Source organism: Neopsephotus bourkii, unplaced genomic scaffold, assembly GCF_033783945.1.
Source record: "Neopsephotus bourkii isolate Nb327-2 ecotype Australia unplaced genomic scaffold, CSIRO-AGI_Nbou_v1 NB_718, whole genome shotgun sequence".
In the NCBI taxonomy this organism is placed as follows: domain Eukaryota; kingdom Metazoa; phylum Chordata; class Aves; order Psittaciformes; family Psittacidae; genus Neopsephotus; species Neopsephotus bourkii.
The window spans coordinates 2112829-2138500 of NW_026901217.1; the positions used below are offsets into that span (position 1 = coordinate 2112829).

Sequence of the window (25672 nt, forward strand, 5' to 3'; positions counted from 1 at the left end):
TTAACCTGTGACAATTTTTTCCACAACTATATAAAAACTATCACTTAGTAACATATGCAGATTGGCAAAAAATGGTGATTATCATGGACACTGTTTAATATAACTGCGTAATAACTTTTGGGAAACGTACACAGAATAGTCAGTTGCTGCAGAAATGTATATGAGGTTCAAAACCATCAAGAATATAAAAACCTGTCCTCCTTGAAAAATTGAGAATTGTCTTTTCTAGAATGTCTGCTTGGTTTGTGTTATTTATTCTTACTATGAAGGATAAATCAAAATACACCATTTATTTTGGCAATATTCTGATCAATATTGCCAAAAGAATTTGACAAGTTCTTTTGGCAAATTTGTCAAAATTTGTCAAATGAAATTCCAATTATCTAAAAATAGCAACTTCTTACAAGCAGTCATACTATACTTATCAAGATCAGAAGGGTTTGCATATTAATGTGATTTTCAGATATTTTTTCAAAATTGTGCTGGTTTGATATGTATATATATTTATGTCAATAGCATTAAAATATAAGGGGTAGACTGGATACTCCTTTTGTTTCTATTAAATTCATGGTCCTGTTTATCATCTTCCTGGTTTTCATAAAATGTTCACCTCTTTTTAACACTCAGCAAAGAGATTTGTATCTTCATGTGTGTGCATAATTACACATAGGAACATACTTATACAACTTTTCAGGTTTGTAAAACACCAAGAAGTGTTCATTTAGTAATAAGCTTGGTGTTCAGATGATAAAGACCTCTAAGTGAAAGAATAAAATTATTGAGGTATTGTAGTTACATTGCATATACACATCAAAATGTGTACATTATGTGTACTCAAAAATGAGCTACTTAATTAAACATTTAATGAAAACATTTTTACCATGCCTTAAAACAGGGAGAAATTCTATTGTCACGTGCCAACCAGTTACTCAAACTGCAATCCTGAAGAAAGCTGTGAATTGAGTTATTACTATGGCAAAAGCTATTGTTTGCTCAAAGACTCCCATAAAAACTGATTACAGGTCTAATGGATCTTGTTTCAAATGCTGAATCTGGAAACCTCTTTTTAAAGAAAGAAATGGTTGACTGTTTGGATTCAGAAAGCTCTGTTTATGTGGTTGGAAACAACAGATTTTCTAACACATGAAATTATGAAAGCTTGCACTAGATAAAAATTAAAGGTTCTAAATCCTGCTTATACATATATTTTGCAAAGTGATAACCTCCATCTTCTGTCCTCTAACTTTTCTTTGGACCAATAGCAATGGCAGCTGGAAAATGCCTTCTGAGGGCTGTGAAGACAACAGGAGTCTGACTGCTGTGGATTGTATGGGAAATCCACAGTCGAGAATTTCATCAGCTTGAAATGGGAGACAGTTCTCCACACACAGTCCAAAATCAGTGCTTCAGATTATTTATCAGAAAGAATTGAAGCAGAATTTTTTTACCTGATTGTGTGAATGAACACAGGCTTTGCTCAAAAAGAAATTTCGTGTTCACTTTTGAAAATGTGATGTAAAGGTATTCTACCAGATGTACTTTCATTGTTAAATACAGTTATTTCAGCTGTGCCTGTAGATTAACGTTGCACTTGAGACAGTCAATGACATTTCAAATGCTTTGGTTGTACAGCCTTTCAGCACTTTCATGAGTGTACTCAACCAGATTTTAAACAAACAGTTGTGCTTTGGGTCCAACCTGCGTTATAGATTAGGTAAAAATCGCATCATAATGTGCCACCAAAGTCGGAGCTATTCTATTTAAGCTACAGTTGAACACCAACTGTTAAGCACAGCTGCTAAAATCACTGATAGCCCTATGAATAAGGTGTCAAGTTTGTAGTTGATTTTTTCTGAAAGGGACAATAATTTGGCATTTAAAGAAAACTCTCCAGGCATGTTCAGAACCTGATCTTAGAAGGTATTGAGCATCTTGGATTCCCACTCAGTAGGCATAAAGTATGTTTAGTATCTTAACAGGAGGATCTTGATGCTTTGGAAGGCAATAAGTACTAGGGGCACAACATGAAAAGTTTTTATTCTATATTACTCTTTTTCTTTTGTATTTATTTCAATGACACCAGCTATTTTTTATTAAAAACATGCAATACACATTGAAGCCACACTTCAGTCATAAAAGAACTTCCAGCTCTCAGATATTTATACTGCAACACTGTGCTTCCATTTAAATGACAAAACTCCTAGCAAAATTCCTACTTGGTTGCATGACTCTTCAATGATCTTCCTGTACTCATTACTAGCTTCTCTGTAAGTAAGCAGGCATCTTCTATAATGAAAAACAGCAAATAAAAACCAGTAAATGTTGTAAGTATATATACACTTTGATATTTTATGTTTGGGTTCAGCATCTGATTAAGGCTATGGATTAAGAGAAATACTGTACCATGAAGGATCTAGATCTGGTGTCTCTGGAAGAGGCTCACAGGGCTCTGAAGCACTTGTTTCTTTATCAGGTTCTGTTATTAAAAAGGAAAAGAAAAGAAGTGCATTAATGCTTTAGACTCACAGCATTCTTAGTGTTTAAAAAGCCTGGAAGGTTTATTTGAAAAGTGCAATACAGTAAAAAGTCACAAAAGAAGGAATCTAAGACAACACAGAGGTGAGCCACAAAAGTCATAATCTTAGAATACAGAAATTATAGGGTTTTCTGTTCTTATTTCTTGCACTCCTGTGAAGCTTCTCTCAACCAGGCCAGTTTGCAGGATAGTTCCAGGTGGGACCAGCTGGGGAGCTGACAAAGAAGATGCATATAGGAGAAGATAGCACTGGAAGATGGCAGGCAGTAAGAAAACTACCCAGGGGAAGAAGCGAGCAGTGCTGAAAGCAAAAGGAGAGTGAGGAGGTTGGATAAGCGATGCTGGTACCTCTCAGCAGGGTCCTCCTAGCGGAATGTAATCAAAAAAGCCAGGGGCTGGGAGACAATGGCTGAACTGCAGCTTTGGGCAGCCACACATTTCCTTTGCTCCAGTGATCTGTGATGCTCAGCCTTGTTCCTTCCTTGCTCTATTTCTGCACCAAACTGCCACCTCCTAGATGCACTTTCTGCTCTGTTCTCAGTGACTGTCCAGCAAATCTCTCTCTGCTTAGTTACAACCTCCCCACCTCTGGGGGATGGTTTCCTATTTTGGGAGCTACTGATGTGGTTCACCTCCTCAACTGAGGAAAGCGCACATATATCTAGTCCATCCCTGACATCTATTTGTCAAACCTATTCCAAAAGGCTTCTGATGAAGGTTGTTTCACAATACCCCTATCTCTCCATTCCAGTGCTTCACAGTCTTATAGCTCAGTTTCTTCCCTGGTACTCAAGATAAATATTTATTGCAAATTAAGCTGATTTTTTTCTTTTTCTACCTTTGGTAGACATGAAAAACAGAGGAATACCGTCCTCTTTTATAACAACTCTTTATAACTTGAGAGACTATTTCCCTTCCTCTAATCTCTTTTTAAGGTATCTTCAATATTTGAACTGAAGATTCAGTCTCTTCAGTATTTGAAAGGAACTTGTGTTTTGTAGACAAGGATTATCTGGACAATCCCTGGCTGGATCCTCCTTAATTTGTCACACCTCTTTGTACTGTGCTGCCTAAAACTGGACTTTCTTTCAGCCACAGCAATACCAATGGTACTTATATAATATCCTAATTTAACATCCAAAAGAAATACATTAATCCAGTTCTGGTGGACATGAAAAGTAATGTTCAAAGCAGTGTCTGCTGATGCAGTTTTTGGAACAGATACAAACTGCTGGATCACTCAATAAAATTTATGTTTCATCATATCATAGGTTTTTATTAAGCAAAATTGCTAACTAGGACTTCACCTGTAGTTGTATGCAAGTAAGAATAAGATAAGTAAAACTATGAACAACATCTGAGAATTAATGTAAGTTGTCATATGAAGTCTCATTTTGTATGAAGGCAACATGTATGTTAGGGGTTTACTGTGTATTTAACAATGTAGTTATTCCAGGTAACATTTTCTGAAACCAGGCCTAAAGTACATCAATGGAAATTCCTTTACTAACAGACCACGTCTAAGCAAAAGACCTAACAAAACCTAGTTGAATTCAAGGCACTCTGCTCACAGCTGCAGAATCTGTAACTTCCCAGTTTGGCTTAGGAACTCAAACACTGTGAAGCAGCTGAGAGCCTCATGCAATTCCAAAGTGCTAACAAAGGGTCCGAATTATGTTGCCCTACCCAGCTTTAAGCCAAGGCAGCATTATTGCTCTTTCCAGTGGAAGCTTATTGTTGAAAAAGTGGTACAAGACAGACGGGTGACTCAAGCCCAAAATGTGATTACGTATGTGTAGTAACATATGTATTTGCAAGCAAATACACATAAAAGTGTGACTCCGAGAGCAATGTATCTTACATAGACTGACACATGCAGAAGATGGTGGGGATGTGTACATGATGGGGAATTACAGCATAAATTGTTTTTTTTATGCACCTTTTGCCTTCACACTTGGACACCAAGCTATTATTGTCTGATTAACACTTCTACCCTCCCAGCAAATATTAAGCATATCAAGGATAACTGGTGGAATACTGAGCCATAAATGCTTTCTTGGCATTTGTTTGGCGTGTGCACTATTTAGGAACAATAAAAGCATCTCATATTCATAATGATAATACATATATACCACCACAGATCACACCATCAAGCATTCTTCTTCTATCATATTGTGTTGGGCAAAATGCAGAGATAAACATTAATATGTATTAATAGTATGCAAATATAATTAATCATAATAGGATGTTCCTAACACATTATCACTGCTGTTGATAAAATATAATTAAAATTGTCTGGTTGAATTTTCAGTGCAGCTAGAACTGGCATCTCTCTTCTTGCTGCTTGCATGTGTCTATCTAAAGAGTGTTACACTTCTAAAGATCTCATTATTCCGTTATGTTCCTGGGAAAAGGCTAAGCAGAGCTGCTAGTCCTTTACAAAATATAATCAGTGAGAAGTCATACAGGAGAATGAAAGCTGCACCTACAAAGACTGAAGTTAGAATGATCACTTACTCCAGAGAAGGCAGGATTTTTTGGCACCATTCTCTCAAAAGTTTCTAAATGACATGAAACAGGCAATGCTTGTGTTCCTGAGCTTGCAGGCCCATGTGATGGGAAAGCATTCAAATCCATGTTTTTAATTGTTCAGTTTGTTGGACTCTATTAAACAAGAACTCCACTGAAAAGCTTCATGAAATGATGAAAGGTCATAAGAGGACTATTGTTTTGGGAGCTGAAATTGCTTTGGAAAAAAAAGAAAGGTAGTATTTTGAGGAGATAACAAAAGTTAAGAATGAGAGTAGCATGCAAGAGGTGACACAGAAACCATTTTTCACTGTCTCTTGCAATAAAAGTATGAGGTAGGATATACTGAAAGCAGCAGGTGGTGAGCTTGGAGTCAAAGGAAGGGCTTCTTTGTGCATGGCTAACTCATCCTTAGAACTCCCTGCTGCAGGATGCTGCAGGAATGCCCTAATTTTCTGAAGGCTCAAGAAGCAACATGGCAAACAAAAGTCTGTACCTCTTGTACTCTACCACTATAGATAACTGGCTTAAATGGCATAAAATCCTATAATACAACAACTCAAACAAAAGAGCAACAGTGCTGTTACGTTTTCACATATATCTAGGTACACAAATGCAAGCAAGACCATGTTTGCAACTGCTGTTAACATGAGTGAACTCTTACTATGTTGTACATATAAAAGTATTAATATAAGACAATGCAGTGTTTTCATTACTGTTAGCCTATTTTCCTTTCATACAGCTAATTCTACTGTCAGCCAATACTGTAGTTTTGTCACAAGAGGGGGAGAGAGAAAGCAAGACTATCTCACCACATCCTTTATATCCTCTCCATGATTTGGTAGGGCATGCTAGATTGTCATGTTAGTGTAATGCAGCTGATGAGATATAATCCATTATTGTAGTTTAAAAATTACTTGCATTTGTAAAGGTCATGCAGATGGTTTTAGTTATATAATCTGTAGAACAATGTAATGAGGTAGTAATAAAAATTTAGCAGAAAATAATCTGACTGCCAACAACATGCATGTCCCACACTCGTAGAAGATCTTCCTGCATTTTTTCTGTCTTGACAAATTAAAATTGGTGCAAGGCTTTTTGAAAAGCAGATTGGGCCTACATGTTTATCCATGTATCCTGACTAAGTCCGCTTGGAATGGAGGCAGTTGAACTTCAAGGTTTTATGAATATAAAGATTAATGAATTAGTACAATTTGGCCATGCAAAGCATTTTTATCAGGCATATTCCATTTAGAATAAGCAGTAAACCATATATAAGGGTTGTGTCAAAGTTTACTGAATAGGGCCCTTGGTAGCTAATGTAACATTTCTCCAACAAATCAAAGGTATTGTTCTATGCTCACATGAATACACAGTAGCCATTACCTTAAATTTAAAACTCACTGTAAGCAGCAAACACACTGTGGGAATATGAAGGCCATATTGTATCAGTGGAGTCTGCAGAGATTTTCTTCATATGGCTTTGCCTGGTTGAAATATATGTTGCAGTTGAAAGCTAAAGGGATTACTTTTGAATAGTCATCACAAAGGTTGATTATATTCGTATATCATTTAGCTGGACCCTGCAGGCTATTATTCCATTAGCTGTGCTGGCCCTGCACTGTCAAAAAGTTGATCATATAATGTAAAAAGGTTACATGCTCTTTTAAGGTAGGTGAAGTAACTTGAAACAGTAATCTTTTAAGAGCACTACAGCTTTGTACTTGAAAGTAGATTGCATTTAAAATAAATACTCTCAAAATGGAATAAACACAATAACCCTACCTCTGCTTCTTATTTTTCCTATTTTGAATAGGCTGTATATAATTTGAATAAGTTAATTGTACCAGGCAAGATTTTTGCTATATTTTTCAACCTCATATCCAAAGAACTATACCTCAAAATAGCTGTGTCTTTATGTGAAATGCTTACTGAAATCATGTCTCTGGTGAAAAAGATTTGCTGATTATATTTCCCTTGCACATACAAATACACACACATTTTCTTTCAGTGCTTAATAAAATGGATCTTCAGATGGTTCCATTATGTGGATGCCTTAATATTATTTTATGCTAAAACGTGGACAGCACATTAGATTGAAAGCATCTTACTGTTCCACAGGGCAGAGTAATCATGGACTATCCCTAGATAGCAAATGCTCCCATTGGGAAAACAATACCAACAACACAGGCTAATGAATCACAATAGTTATTAATCATGGGCATTTGTAAGAGCCACACATAATAGAGATGAACTCTCAAGATTAGAAAGGTTAGAAGGTGGAACCAAGGAAGGAACAGGAGATCATCCAATTGCATTTTAGAGTAAGTTTACAGGCGAGTATTTGTTCCGGTACAATTGTGCCCATGCTTGCTTCAGTCTTTCTAAGCAGGCAGAAAAGAAACGATTTAGTCAGCTGGGTTCACTTAGCTTTCAGATCCTTGCAGGACAATGTGGCAAAAATTAATAAACAAATAAATGCACACCTACAAGACCCTTAGGGCTTATGGCCTAGTTAGAAATAAGACAGCACTTCTTTTATTAGACAAAGTTGTTTAATTTAGATTGTAAAAGCGAGAGTTGGTTCTTTTTCAGTATATCATATATATTATTCAGGGCAATGAGTGAGTCTTTATGAGTACAAATGGGAGTCTTTAATGAACTGCAGCAAGGATTTGAGCAGGTAGGTTTCTCTGAATAAAGGCTTCACAGATGGGTAAGTTTGTGAATGAGAAGCAGAATTTATTTTGCATGCTTTTAAAGAGCTACTTGACTATTGCACTATAAGGAAAGTGCAAGATTTTTCTGGTTTGGATGAGAAAACCTAACGGGAATATGAGTTTTTCCCTGCCTAATAACTCCCATTGTTTACTTATTCATATTCAGCAGTCCTCAGACAAGTTAATCTTCCTCTCTCACAGAGTTTGGGCATGTGCCAGACATTTGTTCAATGGAAATCTCTCGTGATCTTACACCTTTCAGTTCTGTTCATTGTGAAAATTATACATTCATCCGTGACAATGTAGTACAGCAGCATCTTTTGCACAAACTATTTCTTGAATATCAATTTTAACTGTTCTATCATGTCAGATTGTTGACTGTAGGTAGAAAAAAGGTATTTTCTCAAGGCCAAAATATGACACTATGTCTTCTGTGTATCTGGAAGTTAGGGATCACAAAAATTCTACACAAAATCAGCTTTCAAAACAGTAATCAAGAAGATCACTTTGAACATGAAGAAACCTAAGCAAAATACCAGCCAGTTTTTTAGCTTATAATTTTACCTTTACTGTCAACAATTTTTTTATGAAATCGAAACTATCAGGTTAAAGTTTCAACACAGCATCTCATCTCTCGCTCTACTCCAACTGAAGCTAGGGAGAAATTAAGGAAACAGTGTTTCCGATTCAGTATCTCGAAATGGGTTAAAACTTAAACAGGGGAAGTTTAGATTGGTATAGGAAGAAGTTTTTTACCGTAAGGGTGGTGAGGCACTGAAATGGGTTGCCCAAGGAGGTTGTGAATGCTCCATCCCTGGCAGTGTTCAAGTCCAGGTTGGACAGAGCCTCGGGTGACATGGTTTAGTGGGAGGTGTTGCTGTCCATGGCAGGGGGGTTGGGACTAGATGATCTCAAAGTCCTTTCCAACCTTAACTATTCTATGATTCTAAACTTTCTCAGTCAAGGCAAAATTTTCCAGCAACATAAAGCAGGCTGAGTGCCTGCCCAGCTGGTTAATCAAGGCTTCCACAGTGCAGAGGAGAATTCCCAGATGGCCCAGATGGGTTTCTTTTCCTTCACCCTCCTCCCCAGATGCAGAATAAATATCACAACTGGAACCTACTTTCTCTCTCCTAAGGACAGGGCAAGCCCTAGGGGAACTTGCAAAGTTCTGAGCAAAAAGGGTGCTGATCACTCTTGTGGTAGAAGCCAAATTCACCCTTGGCTACCCTAAGCAGCTGGTGAGGAAAGAACATACAAACAGTATCAAAACACTTTCACTACCTCTGTATGTGCTGAGACCCATGAGCCGTCATTAAAGATTGAGCCCAAAAGCTAGTTAGAAATCCTTACAAAAGGAAACCTTTACCTTGCTCACAGAATGTGGTATTTTACAGTCCTGGTGAAATTTTGACAGCATTTTAAAAGATATTACTATAGGCTTTTACAAAAATGTGTGTATCTTGATGTAAGCACAGAAGTTTTTAACACTGCTTTATAATTATGAGTAAAATATAAACTCATTGCAAAGCACAAAGAAGCAGTAAGTGGACTGATGTTTCAGACAACATGATGATCATAACAGAAGCAGAATATTTGGTTTCAATTTGCGTGAAGAATTATTATTGCTACATTCATTTTAAACCAAAGCAAGGTATATCAGGTGCTCAGTAAATAATTACAGTACAGTAGATGTGAAAACACAGATTTCAGACATAGCAATGATTCTAAGACCAACTGGTGCCCAAGCCAGTTACCTGAAAAAATCTTGCCATCCTTCCCCAAATCACTACAGACCTTGTCCTATAAAACTTTTAAATAGTCTGTTTGAGAACCTACATGCACTTATTATGCAACATTTTTTCATGGCTACACATAAAACCTCACACCTTATCCTTTACTCGTAACATGCATTAATTCTGTTAAATACTGCTATAAAGGCACAGTTAAAACCTGCAAGATAGAATAGCAGGACAGTTCATAATTGCATTTTGCAAACTCCACTTCATATCCACTGAGCAAAATATGTCACTGAACAGAGGAGCTTCATGTTTAAATCACTGATAGTGTGTGAATCTTTTTCTGAATATGCAGCTTGATATGTCTTCAAAGGATCTGGCTATCAGAGACTGCTTAGCACCCCTTTCTCTGAAATCCAAGTCTCTCAAAGGTGTCCCAAAGGGAGGGAAACCTGGAATGATTATTTAAACAATTCCTCTTAATTATATTCCATTAGCATACTGTGGTTTAAATATAGTACCAAACTGCTCGGATTAGATGCATACCTGATTTTCTCATTTTTGCCTTAATCTTCCTATTTTGACATGAGTGCTGTATGTGATTTTATTGAGAGTTTCTTGCTCTGCAGAACTCATTCTTTACGTTCTGGTTTGGCTCTGCTGTTTTCTGGCTTCTAAAGGCTTACCTACTGTTCTATGATTCTATGTAAGAGTACTTCATGGTTGAAACTTTTTTATTTCAGCATTTTCAGTGACTACTCTGCCTGGTGTCTCACAAACTGTTTATCATCAAGGCTTCTATATTGCACATTTTTTTTGCCTGGGAAACTGCCTTCCAAGAGCTTAGCCAAAGGTCTCTTTCTGGGTACAGAAATTGATGTCAGTAAAGCAGAGAAAATCCAGCAGTGCATCTACTACAAAAAGAAAAAGGATCCCAGGGAGATTTTTTTCTCCTTACCTGACTTTAGCTTTACGTGTTCTAAAGCACCTTAGGCATGAGTGCATCCTCTCTCACTAAGGAGGTGTAGGGGAAAAATCTGGAAGATTGTGTTCTTTAAAAGAAGACATACAATCCCTTATGGAAGTATCATTTTTTTTATGACTAAGGTTTTGTGGGGAGAATATCATTCTCTGTAGCAGCTAAAGTCCTTCTCTAAAACTGATGCAAAGTGGTCCTACTTCTCACTTAAAAAACAACCAACAAAAACCAGCTGCCGGAAATTAAGGTCCTGGTTTCAGGAACCATGTGCATCCTGGATTCACATGTGGTGACATGTATACATTCCTGTGAGATACTTCTCTCACAGGCACTTCAGAGAAGCTTTGTCTCATCTTTCTTTGCTGATTTTACCAACATAATGAGATCAGACCTGCTTTTCTTCTCCAGGCATTGGGAACAATACTTTTGATGGGCAGAGTAATATTGAGTGTTGGGTTTATCCCTCTTAGCTTTTGGATTTATGCCCATGTTCTTCCAGACAACATGGGACTACTTGAAAGGCCACTACTCTTCTTCTGTCTTCACAGTTGAGAACTCTGTCTTTCAGGCCAGTCATCCACTTCTTTTGATGAGAAATGGATTCACATGAAAAAAAGATTACACTGAAAAATGGAAATGGATTTTCTGTTTTACTAGCAGTCAGCATACGACTTGTGGGTAACTTTAGAAAGTTATAAAACTACAGAGACTTCTAAGAACATGCCAGTAGAAGCTAGAATTTAAAAATAAATGCTTTGGCTAGTCTGAGCCCTACCCTCAAGTGACACAACCAATGCAGCTTCAGTGAAGTCAGCATTGTTATGTCATCTTAGCCAAATTGCTTCAAAATAGGTCTTTTAAGAAAACATTTGACTTCAGTAATTTTAAATTCACTTTGAACTATGCCATAGCAATCACATTCTTTTGCTCTAGGAACAGCAGAGTTTGGAAACATCTACCAGGCAAACAAATATTTTCATAAAGGAAAAGATGTTGCTCTGCCACTCTGTTCCTTGACTGCAGTGACAAGGATGAGACGAGAGACACCACTGGATACTTCCAGTATGGCAGAGACTTAATGAGACTGTTAAGGGATGGTTTGAATCTCAGTTCAGTCCCTTACAAAGGCATCAGGCGAAGGGGAAGAAGGCACCATTTCAGTTACAGTTGCTGCTATTTGAAATGCCAGTGGCAAAAATGAATGACAAAATTCCTTGCTATAAATTAGAATAAGGCAGTCCCACCTGGAGGTTTAAGAATCTCCAAGAAAAACCTTGCTCTAGCAAGAAGGGATATTTCACAGGCACAGATCTTGAGGTTTGCCCTTCTTCCAATAGCAGAGCTATTTGATCCTGGTGTGCAAATTCAGTTATTAGGCATAAAACTTGAAAGTACTTTGGCTTCTTCTGGATGTTGTTTAGATTGTACCTATTATATTATGAACTAGCTAAGAATAATATTTGTCATATGAAAGAATATAAATGCCAACCATCCACAGAGGTTTTATTTGAACTGAGCATTGGTTTGTAGTGAATTTGACAGACTCTGCTAGAGCAGCACAAGGCTAGCTCACTCAGTGACATGAACAACCGCATCCTGTACATGCATCTTCACCAATCATATAAAGTCAGTGTGCACAAAGAGGGCATGGTGGGTCACATGCAAGCCTGCCAGGCAGGTGGCAGTGGGCTCACAGTCCTGGAAAGGTTTAGTTGTCTGACTGCAAACCTCTGTGGTGGACTGCTTGCTGTGGCTCTATTTAATTCTTAATCTTTGCTTCTCTTTAATTCCTAGCTGCTTTAGAGACCTGTTGTAACACAGCAGGTAAAAAATATTCACATGTACTGTCAAGCCTCCCCAAAGAGCACTAACTTGACACGTAGGCCATGACAGCTGGGCTTGGACTACTAAGAAATCTAATCCAGGGTTTCCATCATCTCAGTTGTTGCCTTTCTTTCATTACAGTTTGACTCAGCCCCTAATGGATTCAGCTTTATAAAAATCAGAAAAAGGGGAAAAGAAAGCAATTTATTCATGTTTCACTAGATCTCACAGAAGACATGAAATTTCTCTAAAAATGCAAATTATTTTGTGCCACACAAGTGAGACTGGGCAGCTAAAGCTCTTAGAGGAAGGGTCTTTCCCAGGGCTAATGTTTTTATGCCCAGTGATTGAATAAATCAATCCCTTTATTATCACATCTCTTTTACTCTCCTTTTTCTTCGGAACCATGTAGCCAAAGGTACCAAATCACCCTTTTTAATTCTAAGAAAATTGATTATGCGTGTTAATTTTGTTTTTAATCCCAGGCATATCAAAATAAACACCATAGATATGTAGCAGAAATCAATCTCTCTTAAGCATCAAGTTGGTAAAAACAAGGATTTAGTGAAAATCCAAGATGTAAACAACTAATGTACAAACTAAGCCCTTATTTATGTAATGTGCCTTTATACAAGCTCAATATAAACCTGAAAGAAACTATTTCAGAAGAGCAGAAATGGTTTACTTGCACTGCATCAAAAACGACCCCATAAGACCTCCTTTACTGAGATAGCCCAGATATTTAATGTGAACATATGTTTTTAAAGGATTTCTTGTCTTATGTCCAGTCATTCCTGTTAATTCATGGGACAGCACACTGCAGATGTGCTCTTTTTTATGTTACATAAAGCAAAAATTACATTTAACAAGTGTAAGGTTGGTCATAAAAAATAAATAAAAATAGACTCTTAAAAGCTGGGAAATCACAAAGTGAAGCTATCAGTCATTCTTATTGAGAAGGGTGAGGACAATGTGAAATAAAACTTGCGCATCTATGAAGAGACATTCCTAATATGCCAGCACTTGGCTGTTATTTCACATTCTCTATAGGTTGCTTTCATCAGCCCAATATTTCTTCCTTTAGGGTAAGCTGTGATGAACATTTTCCCTTTCTAGTCACTGACTTCAATTTCAATAGTAATTAAATATTTTGAACCTATCTGCAAGTTTGTTTACTTGAAAGAATTGAAACCAAAGTCAGCATTAGTTTTTGTGTGTTTTACTTCTGGGTAAGAACTTTAAGCATGTGTTGTAACAGCAGTGTTCTTCATTATCATAATTGCTTAATATGCAAATAAAATAACTTTCATAAGATTATTTTTCTAATACTAATCCAAATCTAAGTACCAATTTGTGCACCTTATTGATAGGCACACTAATCATTATAATTGTTATTCCTGTATGGTTTTACTCCTTCCTGAGTGCAGATGAGATAAGTAATAACTCTTCAAGAAGGGAATATTCTCTTCTATTTTTACTGACACAAACGATGTTGATCAATCATCATCAATACACACATTAGTTGTACTCAAGTACTATGCTCTCCAAAACCACTTCTTATGTTGGCATAAGATGGCATATTCAAAGACTTACTACAAGGAATTTCTAATTAGAAGCCACTCTTAGAGTTTTGGTACAGTGTAAATTCAAGCCAAGACATGTAACCATACTTGGCTTGTGAGGCTGTGAGATCATATTTCCTTTAATCAACACTTAGACAGAGTTGCTCCTTTGGACCACTCTTCAGCATTTGAAACTACAAAAAATTGCTGTCTCACCTCAACAAGATGGATGTAGTCCACAATAAATTATCAGTAAGACTTAAACACAGCTTGAATCTTCCCCAAAGTAGGCACTTCTGGAGAAACACAATCCCAGAACCAGCCTTCTTGTAAAGTTCCACAAGGACTAAAGGTAAGTTTAGTTCTTTGTAATATCTGGATACAGTGTGAAGGGAAAGATCAGTTAAGACAGTACCAAATGCCATGCAGATGACTTGAACAGACCAAGAGATGGATTAAAAGCACAACTGAATATCACCTTTGGTGTGTTACCTATGTGATTGGTAATGTTACTTGATTCATACCAGAATATCCATGGAGGCACATCTGCACAGTAGCTAAATCAATTCTGAATTTTAGTCTTTCTTAGTAATCACAATTCTAAATGTCTAAGTGAAATTCAGAAACAGGAATCATTCTGTAGTCTTCTAGGACATTGCTAGTTTAGAGATCACTAAGTAAATTCACTGATATTAAAAATACAGACTTCTCAAATACATATCTTTTTGATCTATTTCCACTCATGTTATTGTCTGTAATGGCAAAACCCATCACAATTAATGAATATATGAAAAAGCAAGTTTACAATGAAATTGGTTTTCTGATTTTATAGGAAAAACATGTCACAGAGAGCAATATTTACAACTCAGTTCCCTGGGAGCTTTTAAGTAATGCTGTAAGAAACCAGAGTATTTTATTATAACTTATTCTGAAGTTTAATTACACACACACGCACAAAGGATTTACAAATAAATAAATACTACAGCTACTGGCATTTTAAAAGTAATTTTTGTAGAGAGGTTTGAATTATGAAATGTGAGATATTTACTTGAAGAGTTCTGAAACTGTTTATGGACAGCTAAATTTATGAAGACAATGCTAAATATTTTTTAATATGTCAAATAATATGTTTGCTGAGGTTGCTAATATGTCTGCTGTTGATCAGAAGTGAATGTAAACAATTTAATGTTAGCTGCATCACTGCCAAATTAGTGGTTCAGGTGTGGACTGAATCCTGACTTTGTCAAACTTCTCAAGTTTTTCATTAACCACTGGGGGGATTGGTACTAAATGGTTGGAATTTTGATAACCTAAAGAACAGAATTCTTCCATTAATGGCAACTGAATACTGGTGGTTCTAATGAAACATTTTTTGTACAGCCATATATTTTCTGTAAAATATTAGGCTGAGGTTTTTACCTTTCACTCAAGTCACCAAGGGAATTAAAAATCTTAAAACTACATTTGAATTCCATCTCCCCCCAGCTATACTAAAATTATGATTGAACCTCACTCCTAAAAATGTTAACTAGTGAAAAACAAAAAAGAAAAAAAATCAAAAAAAAGAAAAAAAGAGGGTGAGAGAAATTAAAAGCACAAATAACTAGATCCTCAGTAGTCTTAAAACATGCCATGAAAAACTATGAAGGGAATCATAAACTGCTCTCCGAAAACTGAATCAGGCATCAAGTAGTGCCTGAGAATCTTCATTTTTTAGTTTATAAGTTTGAATCAACATCTTCTGTGTTTTTAGGATCATAATCTAACTGTAGCAGTCACATACGATCTTGTTTATGTAAATATTAAATCCTACCTTAACAGAAGTCCCTCACACTTTATGTTAGGATTTTTTTCAAGACTTCCCTACCTTTATTTCCTGACCTAAATCAATGAGCCAATTCATAAAACCCCCTCTCTTCTTCTATCAATGTTATCCTTTAACTTTAAAGGTCTTCTAGCTTGGTGTTTCTTCATCTGTGTAGGTGTATGCACTCTGCTAACTATGCTGGGATTTGGAACATACACTAAGTATTTCATTGCATACAAAACTCACACCAGCATGCTCAAAAGGCTATCTGTCTGGTTTTGATTTTTTTTTTATAATTGCATTATGATGCTACTTAACTAACTTGAAAGCAAAGAGGCCTGACATCTGCAGACAAGGCCTTAATACAAGGTTATACAAAATAAATTGAAGGTTAATTTTTTATTTACGTACTTCTATGTTTTGCTTTTTGAAATATAGGTCTTGACTATGTAAAGAAAGTAAATAGGAAACCAGCAGGCTGAGGACACCATAAAGTAAAAACTTAAAATTTAAGCTGTCAAGAAAAGGACATGAATTTTTCATCATTTTTACTTCTTTAAATTTTTTTCAAGCATTTAAACAAACCATGACATTTTAATTTAAACATACATCATACAATTGTGAGAAAATGTAATCTGGCAAAAGTGTACTATGAGAGCTTTAAAGATAACTTCGAAAAGCTCACACAAAATGCCACAAAGCACACACCACATCCAAAATTTCCAAAACAATTCAGCAAGCCTATAACCTTTAAGCATTCCTTTACAAACAGTAGATCAGCCAAAAAAAGAGCTACGAAGGATCACAACTGGATTTTCAATTTCTTTTGCATCCCTGACCCCCCTTATTGGGTGACCAGGCAAAAATCTTAGAAGATGCAAATCTATCTTTCTTTGAGTGCTGATGTACCATTTCATTGCATTTATGTATTCAAAACTCTTTATTTCTTTTCCTTTCTCTCAAGTACACAAAGACTTGTAGGATAGTTTCACTGAACTATTCCCTCCATTTGTTTCCTCAGAGGTTCACATTGTTCCTCCAATATAAAATGCAGTGGCATTTGCCTAAGTGAGCAGACAACTTAAAGCAATGTCCCTTGAGGAGTAAGTTTCTTCTTCCACTCCCAATTTGATGAGGATGTTATCTCTAAATTCAAATAGTGACATTGCTATCAAGCCAAACTTCATCTCTGATTATTTAACCAGTGCTATGAGGAAAGAACTAGGAGTGAAGTCCCTGTGGGAAAAGAAATTCAGAGAAAAGATGGAAGAAAACCCTGAAGACAGCAAAAACGTGAAAAGAATAATGAAGGAGGAAAGAGCAGAAATGGTCGTGAACCATACAGCACTTTTTCTCAAATGACTAATAATACAGTGAAGAACCAGTAAATCACTAAAAGTTTATTTAACGCAGAAGGTTGTATTCTGATGCTGATTACTGTAGAAGCTTTCCCAGGTCTTTTCAACATGCAAGAAGGTAGGTACGGATGTCTCTAACATATAGCTCTTAATTAAAAGCAGAATCATGGCCTCTGTAGTTTGACATGCCTGTCAGAAATTCCCTTGGATAGTATAGGAGTATGTAGCTGTTTTGCAGTCACTCTGTATCCTGCTCATTTGCCACTGACACAGAAACCGGTTCACTGCTGCAGCCCAAGAACATCAACTTGACACCCTCCCTGCACCTACAAATAGCTGATGACTACCTGGCTTTAAAATAAACTGTAATGTTAACTTGCACAATGCCAAGGCATTTTAAACAATTTTCTAAAATAAAAGAGCCAAAATATTTCAGGGTATAGGCACAAAAAATACAGCTTAGTCATTTGCTTTATTTTATGCGGACTGCACAAAGGTAACAGAGCACAGATTTCAGGTACCACATTTCCACAGATTATATTATTTTCCAACCAGAATTTATTATTTCTACTTGTACCTTTCCAATAAAATAGTGGGAAGAAGCATAATTACATGCTTCTTTTTATTATTATTTTTTTTTTTCAAAAACCCCTCACACTAGAGTTAAAAGAGTTCAAGGAATAAAAGATAACAGTAGATGGATGAAATGTATTCTTGGGATGGTGGTCGCTAAGGAAGACCTTCAGTAGAGATATACATCAACATCTTTATTTTCTAGGTAAGACAGAGGAACAGTCTCAAACTGAAACATTAGAGGAGAGTTAGAACAAACCCAGAAATGGATCGGTCAAGAACGTGGTATTTGTTCAAGAGGTTTAAAGGACATACACATACCTGTTGCTTAAATCTGCCTCAACACCAGAATAATAAAAAGTGTTAAAGAAGACATTAATTAAAACCTATAATTTTCCCTGGGAGGAGAGACCCATAAAAGTCTGATTCCATACTAGGTAAATTAGCTACTATTCTAACAAAGGATATAATGATAGATAAATGAATTAAAATGTTATAATGAAGAAAAGAAATCAAGATAGCTTTTGTAGAGTTCTCATGAGATTATTGTTGTTTTGAGGAATGCATGAGGATCTGGATGAATATTACTTGGCTGATTAGATTCTCAGAATGCTTCAGATAGCTTCTCTGGATTAATAACTAGTTAAGGGTGGGAAATAAAGGTAAGAATAGATGGATTGATTTTCATTATGGAGACAGATCAGTGGTGAATTCAGCAGGGATCTAAGGCAGAATTTGTACAGTTCAACATTAAAAAACAACAAACCATGAAATGTTAGTGGAGAGCAAAGTGACAGAACGGACTGCTGATAAAAAGCTACAGGGGGTAATCAATATAAAAACTTTAAAGAACTTCAAAAACCTTTTGTGACTGGGTAATAAAGCACTGGACAAAATTCAGTGTTGATAAACACAAATTAATGCACATGTGGAAAACAATCTTTTATGTATCTGGAAATTGCAAGCTTCAAGTTTGATAGAAAGATGACTGAGCGCGGAATACAGAGATGTGTGTATTTTCATGAGCACCATGAAGAAAAGAATTGAGAAATGATAACTCACTACTTCTCATGGAGGAAAAGTTGAGGGGCCACAACTAACCGCAACACAGTGAGTTAAGGACAGATTCAAGGAAACTATATTTTAGCTGTGAAATTCAGTGAGGTGCCTTGGCTGCCAAAATTATGCAACATTTAGAAATACACTAGACAAGTTCACGGCCAAGTGCAGGAATGCCTATTAAATATTGTGGGATCTACACTCAACAGCTTCTTCAAAAAGTTCCTGTCTTGCAGGTTACTGAATGTGTGGAGAGAAAACCAGACAGAAATATCATTTCCAAATTTCCTGTTCTTAAATTTTTTCCTAATATATTAGCCACTGCTAGATATATACCAGACTAGATAGGCCTTTGATCTAACTTACTGCGGTGATTTTTCCAGTATATCATGTTAATAGTAGAAAAGTAAGATCTCTAATAATGAGGATTAGAGAAGGGTTAGCATAAAAAAACCTACATAGGAACTCTTTGAATTGTTCCCTGTATAAAATTAGACTGAATTTACCTCTGATAAACACTATTCCAGGGTTTTCATCACTCTTTAAATTTCCCATTTTTGGTCACTAAAACTCAATCTATTAAACTTTACATTTTCTGAGTGTTAACACCCATTTTGCTCCCATTCAAAAGCTACTAATAAGTGATGGTTTGTGAGTGCTGATCTTTCCAAGGTATGAAATGATAATTTTTACTTGGAAAAAGTAACACTATCTGTCATGCTAACATGAAGGTATTTAGACTGTTTTCCTAGGTTTTCTCAATAATAGAACATAACAGCATTTCATAAAAAGACTGGATTTTAAACTGTTATTTCAATGATTTACCCAACAGCTAGATCCCTGTACTTTATATACTGAAATTGGGAGCACACTACTAGTTATTAAAAAACCCAGTACAAGCAGTGATATTTAAAAACAGCAATGCCATTTCCTAGAGCGAGTGGAGTTTACAGGCTAGTCTTCAGCTTGCAGATCACCTGCAACAGCCCTGTGGGAGGATAGTTTTTATAAATAAAATATTTGTGAACAGCAGTAGTCGCAGCATTATTACAAAGTCCAAAAAAAGATATCAAAGGGCACTGTTGCATGTGTTGAGCAACAAGTCTGCATTTTTTTTCCCTGAACAGTTGTATGCTTCTGTACCATACCCAGAAAAAAAAGAATTTTTAAGCTAGTTTAAAATACAATGCAGGATACATTTTTAAAAATGTAGTGATATTACTTTTGTGTATACATGGACTTGTTTTTACATACTGAATTAGTTATGATTGTTACCGTCTTTACATGTTTTGCATTTGACTGAGGATATATTCCAAAATCGTTGCTTATGCCTTAACTCTCTTTTTCAGTAAAAGAGTGAAAGGCTAGGACAAAGCTGGAGAAAACCTTTTAAAAACAAGGCAAAATCACCCTCAAATTTGGCAAACTTCAAGCCTTCATGCACACACACCGGCCCTTGTTCAGGCTCCCTCATTTCTGGCAGAGCAACCTAAAGGAACTATGGCAGGGCCATGGAGAATGGTGATGGGTAAAGAAGTCTGCAGGAAAATGAATAAAGCTTTAGTCTGTATCATCTTTTAACTGAGTTGCTGTAGGCAGCTGGAAAGTTGACAGTGTAAACCTATCTCCAGGCTTTCAATCACTATCTATCTGTTGTCATCTTCTGTGAGGGACTTTATCTGCTAAGGAAGCATGGTCTGTGAGGCCGTAGTTTGCAACACACTGAGTCTTGTTACAATAACTTTAGAACTGCCTTGGCTCCCCATTTCTGTGGGGTAAGCCTGATTCCTCAGTGTTTATTGTGGAAGTGCGGAGGGCTTAGTTAGGTACAGACTTCATGGTTTCTCTGTTAAATGAAATGATGAGGACTTCGGGATTTGGGTTATAATTGAGTAATGAAAAAGCTTTCTTGAGTATTGAACAGACTCAATTTATAGAAACATGTTTGAATGGAAATGCTAAATAATTTTTGGATAATATGCTTATAATACATTTATCATTTACAATGAAAAAAAAGTGACAAACTAAAAACCTGCATAAATGTATGAAAACAAGTTCATCAAAATACATCACCCAGCATGAAGCATATGCCAGCAATGAGTTTGTCAGATTCAAAGGCAGTAATACAGTGCAATACACAATCTTAGTTCTTGGTAAATAGGACATTACACTGATCTGATTAATCTGAAAAGCATGATGATCCAAGAGCATACATTGGGATTAAATATTATGACCAGACCTGCATATCTTTAAGTAAAACCTGGCAGGATTTTTAATCCTTTAAAGTCTGGACTGCATCACAGTCCTGATTTGCAGAGATGTTATCACTGGGACAAATACAAATACCTGTATTGATCCTGCCTTTTCCTCCCATGCAATGTCATTAGCTTCAACCAAAGATTCTGAAATGAAGTTGAGCTTTGATTTTACATGATCACCAAGCATAACTTTTATGGGTGGCAGTAATTTACGACAAAATGTTGCGGCAACCTCTGAAATTTTTAGGGCATCACAGCATGCAGATAGAAATTGTTGCAAGCCAATACATTTGCTTGCAGATTTGTGTCAGATTTTGTCAAAGATCTCTGGATTACATGAAGTTATTGGTAACAGTATTTAAAAAGAAAATATATTTTTCTTCTGACGTACTAATATACAGATACAAATTTTGGTTGGTTCTTAACAGTTCTTGTCCACAGCTGAGCATGGTGGCATTGGTTACAAAAGACTGGGCATCAATCTCTTAAAATGATGCAATTTTTATTTGATTTATTTATAGGAAATGCCTATCACAAGCTCACAAAAAACAATCAGCCCCTGTTTTTGAGATTAATATGAATTCTAGCAATGCTATCCTTGTGGCTTCAATTATGCATTTTTATAAAGCATAGTCACTACTATGTCCATTCTTCTAGCAATCACAGTATCTTTACTAGAAAACTGTTCAAGCAAGCTTCCAATTCAGGTTTTGTTTCCTGCATATATTTCAGTGTTGAAAAAGGAACTATGCAGCACATTCCTGGATTATATTATCTGAGTTGAGGGTCAAAGCTACCTTGTATTCCTTTGGGTAGGATGTGGGAGTTGAAGAAGACTTTAGCTGAGCATCATCCCTAAACATTTATTTTTTATTTATCTTTTTTTTTAAGCAGACTTGTGCCTGTTGTTCCCCTTTCACTTACTCTATCTTTGGTGTAGTATAGTATACATAATTTAAATAACCAGGGAATCTCTCTGGGCTCAAAACCACCTGCTGGCTTATATTAGCTAATTAATGGTGATTTATCCAAGTTACTAATTTGAGTGGAGCTGATTGCCTTTAGGAATTTTGAGGACGCTGTAAGAATTTTTATTATAATTATGCTTATTTGATAGGCAGTGCTCTTAAAATACTTAAAAAAAAATGCCTGCCAGCTGATTTTCAACTGTGTGAAATGAAAAACTTTGTGTTGTTTTCTACTTGAGATCACGTATTCAAGTAGTTTGTTTACTTTGCTACTCAATTTCATCTTTCTCTGCCTCCCTCTCATTTTCTCTTTTATATTAGGGTTTATTTGCCTAGCTTTGAAACAATGACTGCTTGAAAAATAGTACTGATCTGGAACCTGCAGAGCTTAATCATTTTCACAAAAACTAATATAGCAGATTCATTTTAGCCAAACTTCTCTGTCATGCTGACCTGATTCCCAGGGCCTGAAAGTGTGAATTTAATGGTGGTACAATGTCTGAGGTAAGAATATAATAGAAACCTCTCAGCAGTATATCTATTGGATCAGTGTAATTTCTTTTTTCTCTACTGGTCTCAATGTCTCTTAAGGCAATCTAGTCTGCAGACAGCAAAGGCGGCTAGCCTTCTCTTTTATTGTGATCCCAATGCTACTTATACTAAACAAAGAATCAGCTCCCTAGATAAGGTATACAGTAGACATCTGTTAAACACAGAATCCTAGAGGAAAAATTATCCTTAAAAAACTAAACTGCTCTTTTGCTGTGAATTTAGGAAGATACTACGAGGTCTATCCTGAAGACCAGAAAATAAAGTTATTACAATTTGGCTTTATTGCCATTGCTTTTTAACTTTGGGGATGAGAAAGTTTCTCTCTTAATCATTTTCAGGTACTAAAAAGAGAACTATATACTGTGTTTTCTAGAAAGTAATGAGAACCTGGTGGTGGGTACATTGGCTTCTGGCACACATTTGTACATGTAAATTTAATGGAACTAAAATAATTCACCAAACAGAAATAACTGTTTCAGTGTATCTCATGCATGAGAAATTCTACTCTTGCTGTATCAACTCTTCCACAAATAATCATATTGTGCAAGTTCTTTCTACAGAGACTCATATGATAAAAGGCACTTAGGACATGACACAGCATAAGGGCATGTGCATAAGGGCATATAGTGATAGGACAAGGGGGAATGGCTTTAAACTGAAAGAGGGTGGATTTAGATTAGATATTAAGAATAAATTCTTTATTGTGAGGATGGTGAGACACTGGAAAAGGTTAACCAGAGAAGCTGTGGTTGCCCCATCCCTGGCAGTGTTCAAGGCCAGGTTGGACAGGGCTTGGAGCAACCTGGTCTAGTGGAAGTTGTCCCTGCCTGGGGCAGGAGGGTTGGAACTGGATTACCTTTAAGGTCCCTTCCAACCCAAACCATTCTGTGATTCTATGGTAAGTGTGCTCTCACAGACTCTTCTTTATACAAAGTGTTCTGACAGTGCCTTGTCTACTACTGCTGAGTTGGGAGAAATCGTAGATGCTTTTCCTCAAAGTCTCAGTTAATTTTATATGAGAAAGTATATAAAAGTTATTATTTGTAGAAAATGTCTTAAAAACTGGAGTACTACATTTAGGTATTTAATGCTATATCTTTGACTTAATTCCAACAGGTGCAAAATAATGGTGAGAGAAAAACGGTCCTGGAATACTTTTGATCAGAATCAATTTTACCTGAATCATTTTGGACAGACACTTTTCTAGCATACTACTTAACCCCCTCAGTCCCACCAACACACCCTTTCCCCCCATTTCATTCTTTCTCTAGGCTTCTTATGGGTAAAGTGTGTATTTCCATTGAGAGTACTGGGTAATCAACATCTCAAACTGCTTTAAATATTTAGGTATGGCTTTCACTGCCTAATTATAAATAGCCAATATTAAAGAGATCTGACCTTCAGTTTCAGCAATCTCTTTTCTTGAATAATGAAAGATTAAGAGAAGCGTTAATGAATAACTGTACTTTTCTGTGATTATTTAAGAAATAAGAAAAAAAAGTAAAAATGGAGAGGAAAAGTGAGTTTTTAACATTCCCAAATCAAATTAGTGGCAAAGGGGCAAATAAATAGCTGTCTCACACTGCACAATCTTCAGTGCCTTATACTTTCCAGATATTACTCCCTACGTGCATTTCTGAGAGCCCAAGTCCTTCCTGGGTATCAAACATTGCTTAGTATGAAAATCAGACTCCATCATTTTTGTCCAAGTTAGGCTGTTCTTTATCATTAGGCTTTCCTCTCTGAATAGTGTTCAACAAAGTAAACCAGAGAAATTCAGAGTAATTTTTTCACTGTTCATTCATTAAAAATTATCTTACTGTTCAGCATAATGGGAGACAAGGAACAGAAGTGTTACAGTTCACGTCTGTAGTTGAACTTGTTCACCTTCATCACAATAAAAGCTACAGAGCCTTTGTTGTCTTCTACAGCAAAATAACTAATGCTACAATTAGTTTTTTTACTAGAAAACCACGCCTTTTTTGGCAGAGAAGACAAAGCCAACTCTCCCTCCAGTTTCTTTACAATCTTTGATCTTTTAGTTCCCCTATCTACTTCCCCTTGATGTTCTGGTCTCTCTGATCTTTGTTCATCACTACCATATATATGTCCATATAATCTCCCACTTGTAATAGCTTTAGGACAATCAGAACCTCATCCTTCATTTCTGGCAGATGTGCATTTCTTTGGAAATAAAAAGCTAAGAAATCCTGTGGTCTCATTTTAGACCAGTTTGTCAATGACGTTCTGCAGGACTTTTTGATTAGGACTGCCCGAATTCAATGAGCAGGTCAGTGAATCATGTCTATGAGCACCAGATTTGCAAGATTGTGTAATAATGAAAAATAGATAAAAGAAAATACAAGGGACTCTTTGTTGTGTCATGTCATATTTAAAGTATTGTCTGATTTAGCACACTCAATTGCTGCCCATGAATATGTAAATTTTGCTTAATATGTTCATAACAAACACTAAGTTTAATTTTTCATTAACTTTCTGGTATATTTACTTACTATGTGCAAAATAAAAGAAGCCTAATCATTAAGTAACTAATAGCTGAAGAGCATAAGTAGCTAAACTTGAAAAACATGATAAATGAAGTATTTGCCATCACCAAATAGTAAAGCAAGAAATGAAAGTACGAGTTATAAACATAGCCTCAAAATCTGCTGCACTGCACAGTCTGAAAGCAATTTATTGCAATATATATGGCATTGTGATATCTAGAAAACGCATACTTATTGATAGTCCCTATTTTTATCCTTATCTCAATTTCTCCCCCACAAAAATGAATACACTGACTGATCAAGTTAAATATTATTTAGATGAAAAGCCACTGTTGGATGGAATGAAATGATCTTCGTATCTCTAACCAACTCCTTCACAACTGGTAAAACCACATCGAGCTTAAATTCACATCTCTGAGAAAGAGATGAGCCAAACTGCCTACCTGTAGAATGTATTTTATTTAGGATCTATTCGCATTTAACACATTTAGGAGTGCCTGATATTTTGAACATACTATACTCTTCAGAAATTAGCTGTGCAGCTTTGGACTCATTATTATTTTCAAAAAGAATTTCTTGTGAGAAAATACACTTTAACTCATAGGTACTGTCTTATGCAATGTACTTATTAAAAACAGCACGTCCCTGTAGCCCAGAGGGCTGACAGCTTCCTCCAAAGCTGTACTGCTGCTCTAAGCTAA

The 25672-nt window shown here is 36.2% G+C and overlaps 1 protein-coding gene across 3 annotated transcripts in view; it reads right to left on the reverse strand.

Moving 5' to 3' along the window:
* Positions 1-840: 840 nt before the first annotated feature.
* The window catches only part of TTC29 (tetratricopeptide repeat domain 29), a 136165-nt gene continuing 111333 nt past the window's right edge, over positions 841-25672 (reverse strand). For 2 of the 3 annotated variants that reach the window (XM_061354189.1, XM_061354185.1), the window contains one exon: positions 841-2286. In XM_061354189.1, the coding sequence (XP_061210173.1) occupies positions 2213-2286 (74 nt within the window). In that variant the 3' untranslated portion in view covers positions 841-2212. Of the gene's footprint in view, positions 2287-2403; positions 2477-25672 lie in introns of all 3 variants that reach the window. The other variant, XM_061354186.1, reaches the window with a different exon arrangement.